The following is a 4,936-nucleotide window of genomic DNA, read 5'->3' as shown; positions in this document are numbered from 1 at the left end:
CAAGGTTCCTTAGGCGAGCCAAAGTATGGCTAACAATTTGAACAATTCAAGTAAGACAAGTGTGGCAAAAATAATGTGGCAATATAGGGCAAAGATAGCCACAATCCAAACAGCCCCTTAGTTCGCGTCTTAGCTTTGGTCAATCAAACTTTATAAACTTTGACAAAGTTTATAAATAAAAATATTGACATATCCAATAACAAATCAATAAATTAGACTCATTATTGAATGTATTTTCACATCATATAAATTTGTTATAGTAAATGTTTCTTTTTTTTTACAAACTTGGTCAAACTGTACAAAGTTTGACTTCAGTCAAAACTTAAACCTAATATGCAAAGTAAATAAGAATGGAGGGAGTATTATAAACCATGCTCTTATGAAAGACAAAGATGATAATGTCCTCTTGGCTCCCTGCTAATTAATTCACCAGTTGGTACATGACACAAGCACAGACAACTTGAACAAGTATTGCCTGCTGCTGTCCTAAGGTAGGTCAAAAATAGCTGTGACACACACCACAGACACTGCATGGGTTCATCTTGTGTTTACATAAGGATCAACCAATAACGATGTTCAATAAATATTTATTTAGACCGAATAAATAATAACAACAAAATGGTAGTACACAGCGCGATGATAGACAAGCAGATCAGTGCTCCTGACCTCAAGTCAATGGACAGACGCCACCAACAATTTCCTCCCCTCATATCAAGGTGTCACCCAAACATTCTCAAATAGACAGCCACCGCGAAAAATACACCCTCAAAAGCAGAATATTAGTTATTTCCTCTCCCGTATCACAGCCTTCGATTCGACAAAAAAAACGTAGCATCGTTCTTCGCAAGCATCGCCGCCTGCCTCATTCTTTCTCTTCATCATCCCTTTTTAGGCTTACTGAATATTCCAAAGCTTTTGGCCGGACCGGTATCGGCAGCAGGCTTACCGGCACCACCAGACGGCGCGCCGTCCGCCGTCTTCTTCGGCTCGGACGCCGTGGCTGGCTTTCGGCTGCTGAACACGCCCACACTCCTGGCTGCTGTCGAAGCACCAACATTCCCTGCTGATGGCTCGGCATTCTGATTCGGTTGCTGGAACTGCGGCCGCTGGCTGTTAAACGGTGGGACATGGCTTCCTCTCTCGTTTCCCCTCGGGTCCTGCTGTGGCGGTCTGCTGCCTTGGCTGAACCTTGGGGGCGGCGGGCCAGGCTGCTGCAGAGGCGGCCTTTGGTTGTCCTGGGGACGCCGATACCTGTCTTCATTCTCGTTTCTTCTCGGGTCTTGCTGTGGGGGTCTACTGCCTTGGTTGAACCTTGGCGGCGGCGGGCTAGGCTGTTCCAAAGGAGGCCTTGGATAGCGGCCTTCATGCTCACCTCTTCTCGGGTCCTGCTGCGGTGGTCTAACTTGGTTGTCGCCTGTGGAGGTCTGCTGCTTACGGCTGGCATACCTGTTGGTTTGCTCGGGTGCCATGCCTGGAACATTATTAGTCTGCTCTTGCTGAGAATTTCCACTCCTGGAACCAAGTCCAGGTTGCGATGATTGGGGTCCCCCTGGACCAGGGCGAATCCTGCTTCCTGCAGCAGCCTTCCTGCTGTTGTCCAATTTACCGCGGTTATTGCCTCTAAACTCTCTATCTTTCCCTTCCTTTTGCGCTGAAGATTCCCGGGGATCCTCAGCTTCCAGACCCTGTTCGTTTGTCTCGTCCCCACTATCAGCGCTAGTGGCTGGTGATTCGGAGGTAGCGGCGCGGGGGGTGCCTTTGGTTGCGTCTTCAATGGCCTGGCTTGCTTTCTTTCCACCTTTCCTGGTTGCAAACTTCACGTGCCTGACAATAACATACGCATGCTTGGAGTCCAAATGAGGCCCGCTTTCCACAGTGCAGACATCTTGTATCTGTTCAATCGGTGAAATTGTAGAAAATAAATAAACATTCATAGGTGTCAATTTTTTAGCCAAGGATAATGGGGGAACAGTACATAACGGAGTACTCACCAGTCCTAGTAACCGAGACAGCGGTCCGCCTAAATCTTCTGCTTCGTTACCTGCGGCTGCGGGCATCGCCATGCACTGCCAAACAGGAGCATCATCATTCAGTTCTTCACAGCTTGTACCCAAGAATGTAAGGTAAACATATGCATATGAACATCCATATTGGTTATTGCTCAAACAGGAAATAAGATCAAACAGGAAAGTTGTTGCTCAAACAAGATATGAGACAGAGAGGTTTATTCCCAGAAAGTTCCTCCTGGATAATAAACCATTTCATCCCTCTTGCCATTATATAGGCACAAAAGGAGACATGGAGAACCATGCAATTAAGAGTTTACTACACTTCGGCTACATACATAACTGAATCCGGACCGATGATTGGTTGCCAATCATACTCGTTGGTTCTAGAGCGACAAAAGCCCCCTAATCATTGCACACTGTTTGGTTAAAAAGGCCTCCTTGGGGATTGCCCAGTAAACATTAGTATAAAATAGAAGTTAAAAAGCAAAACCCACGAATAAGATCTATTAAAATTCGTGTTGCAGTCCCTTGGGTTGTCACCAAAGATTTGCAGAACCATACAATCAAAAAAAAGGTATGTGAGCGCTCTTACCTTCACCCTGTACCCACGCTCCATCAGCCTGGTAATTGCATCTGCTTTCACCTTCATGTCTTTAATTTCCTGCAAACAATAATTTATGTTCCTCAACAACAACACGTGACACAAGGCCTCCATATTGAACACAATATATCTATGACTTTGGAAATGAGTGAGTTCAACTAGGCATTGGTCCAAACAAACAGGAAAAAAGGATGTAGCAGTCCAATCAATCATGCATTGCACAACCGAACAAAAACGTTATGTAGAACAAAAGAACATTCATTATTAATGGCAGAAAGCAACTACCAATCCAATGTTTTCCTTTCAAATACTCCCAAAAAACAGCTTACATGACAGAGGGAGTAGTAATCAAGCATGCATTCCATATAAGAATAAAGAATCATGAAAGATGATAATCGGCAATTAACAAAAGGTTAAAACTTACAGTTTTCGCCTTAAACCTCACTTCTTTGATATCTCCACAACGCAAAGTAATGGCAGACTGCAGAAAATCAGATGCAAAATAAGGAGAGATATGTGCTATTTTCATTAAGATGTGAGATCAAAGCCCATTGAAGGTGCACATTATCATGACTTTTGCAGAAGTAGTATAAACATGGGAGGGAGATATAATGGTTAACACGGTTTTCCCTTGCTCAGTTTATAAGGCTACATTTAGCACAGCGTTAATTTTCAAGAGCCCTTAAAAATTTCTACTTTTCTTAACACAGACCAAGGAGCTGTTAGTTGAGAATACAATGGTCGGACACAATTACAATTTACAATTGACAAGCATGGAAGGAGATAGTACATGTTTAACACTGTTTCCACTTGCTCAGTTTCTAAGGCTACATTCAGCATTGCCTTGTTTTTCATCAAGAGCACATATATATATATATATATTTCTAATCTGGATCCAGCGGCAAGTCAGTCAGAAATCATCTTATTTTATGACATACGGCAGCAAGATCCTACTGGACGCAGTAAATGGTCCGCTTCACTAATTAGACAGCAAGACACAGCACGGCAACCACAAACGGGTTCTGGTCGCACTGCCAAGTGCCTTACAATCCCAAGATCTGACATGATTACGGACATGGCTCTGTTGTAAGCATTTCATTTTCAACTCAGCTCCAGTAGCGATGAGAATGCAAATTCATCACACGCACGCATACCTTGGCCTTTTGGCGCTCTTTATCCTTGGCATCCTTGATGTACTTCTCCTTGTGGAAGTCCATGATCTTGCACACCGGAGGGTCCGCTTTCCGGTCGACCTGCACGGGCGGCGACGACGACGAGATGGTGACCATGTACGAGAAGTGTAAATGGCAACACCTGGCACAAACAACAACTGAGGAAGAAGAAGACCGAGACGCGGCGGTACCTCAACCAGGTCGAGGCCCATCCTGGCGGCCGTCTGGAGCGCCTCGTGCCGGGGGACAACGTCATGCCCTGCAGAAATTGGAACAAAAATCGTGTCTTTGGTATCGGAACGGTGAATGGTGGGAGACGGTGGGGGGGAAGGGGAGCGCACCTTGGTCCGTGACGATCCGGAGGAAGGGGGCGGTGATGTCGTTGTTGAGCCGGGGCCCGGCGTCGGCGTCGTCGGCGTCCTTGAACGCCTTCTTGACCTTCCGAGCAGAAGAAGGCACGGGCGGTGAGAGGAGGAGGAGGAGCTAGGGAGTAGAGGGATGGGGGAAGGGAGGGAGGGGACGTACGTGCTGCGGCGGGGCGGCGAAGGAGCGGCGGGGGACGACGACCGGGCGGCGGAAGGACGGGGGCGGGGGCGGGGGAGGCGTGAGGGTGGGCGGCGAGGCGGCGGCGCGGCGGAGGCAGTATGATGCCGCCTGCGAGCGGACGGCGAGGGACCCGATGGCGCGGCGGAGAGCCATGGATGGGGAGCCTCGGCGGTGGTGGCGGCGGCGGGGGAGGGGAGGGGAGTCGGCCGAGGGAGAGACCTCCACGCCAGGGGCCGGATCAGCAGCCCAGGAATGAGAGTGTAAGCTAAGCATGGCCCACGCGCGAAGCCCATTTCACTCACGGCCTCCTATCGTTTCTCCCTCTCTTTTCTCTCTCTCTAAAAATAAATCAATTTTTTTAAGATATACATTCGTTTTGCTTTTGCATAACTATAGATCTCAAATAGCAAGAATATGTTGTTTGGTTGCGTATGTGCATGAGAATCATATGAACTTACCGTATCGCTTTCTCCCTTTTCCAGGAAAAAGGCCATCATGGGCGATAGTTTCTTCCCTTGGAGGAAGACGGCGATGCCGTGGTTTCCGCCTCCTCTGCTCTCCCCTTCGGTGGTGGGTTGATTTAATCTTCCAAGTGGGGGTGTCGGAGG

The 4,936-nt window shown here is 47.7% G+C and overlaps 1 protein-coding gene across 1 annotated transcript; it reads right to left on the bottom strand.

Annotated features, from left to right (window-relative positions):
* Window positions 1-383: 383 nt before the first annotated feature.
* On the bottom strand, window positions 384-4,524 carry LOC123135350 (translation initiation factor IF3-1, mitochondrial). The gene is made up of 8 exons (XM_044554384.1): window positions 4,308-4,524; window positions 4,124-4,220; window positions 3,974-4,041; window positions 3,765-3,863; window positions 3,035-3,091; window positions 2,602-2,670; window positions 1,992-2,066; window positions 384-1,892 (listed from the first exon to the last, which is right to left on the bottom strand). Exons 1-8 carry the CDS (start codon window positions 4,479-4,481, stop codon window positions 879-881), a joined length of 1,653 nt encoding a protein of 550 aa, XP_044410319.1. The 5' UTR covers window positions 4,482-4,524; the 3' UTR covers window positions 384-878.
* Window positions 4,525-4,936: the final 412 nt, after the last annotated feature.

Source organism: Triticum aestivum, chromosome 6B, assembly GCF_018294505.1.
Source record: "Triticum aestivum cultivar Chinese Spring chromosome 6B, IWGSC CS RefSeq v2.1, whole genome shotgun sequence".
In the NCBI taxonomy this organism is placed as follows: Eukaryota; Viridiplantae; Streptophyta; class Magnoliopsida; order Poales; family Poaceae; genus Triticum; species Triticum aestivum.
This window is presented reverse-complemented; position numbering and strand designations above follow the sequence as displayed.

Excerpts from the sequence above, each read along its gene's own strand:
- LOC123135350 (XM_044554384.1), bottom strand. The coding sequence starts at position 4,481 with ATGGCTCTCCGCCGCGCCATCGGGTCCCTCGCCGTCCGCTCGCAGGCG. Across the intron at positions 4,042-4,123 it reads CCGGATCGTCACGGACCAAG|GGCATGACGTTGTCCCCCGG; the intron begins GTGCGCTCCCCT and ends CAATTTCTGCAG. Across the intron at positions 2,067-2,601 it reads AGCGTGGGTACAGGGTGAAG|TGCATGGCGATGCCCGCAGC; the intron begins GTAAGAGCGCTC and ends CCTGTTTGGCAG.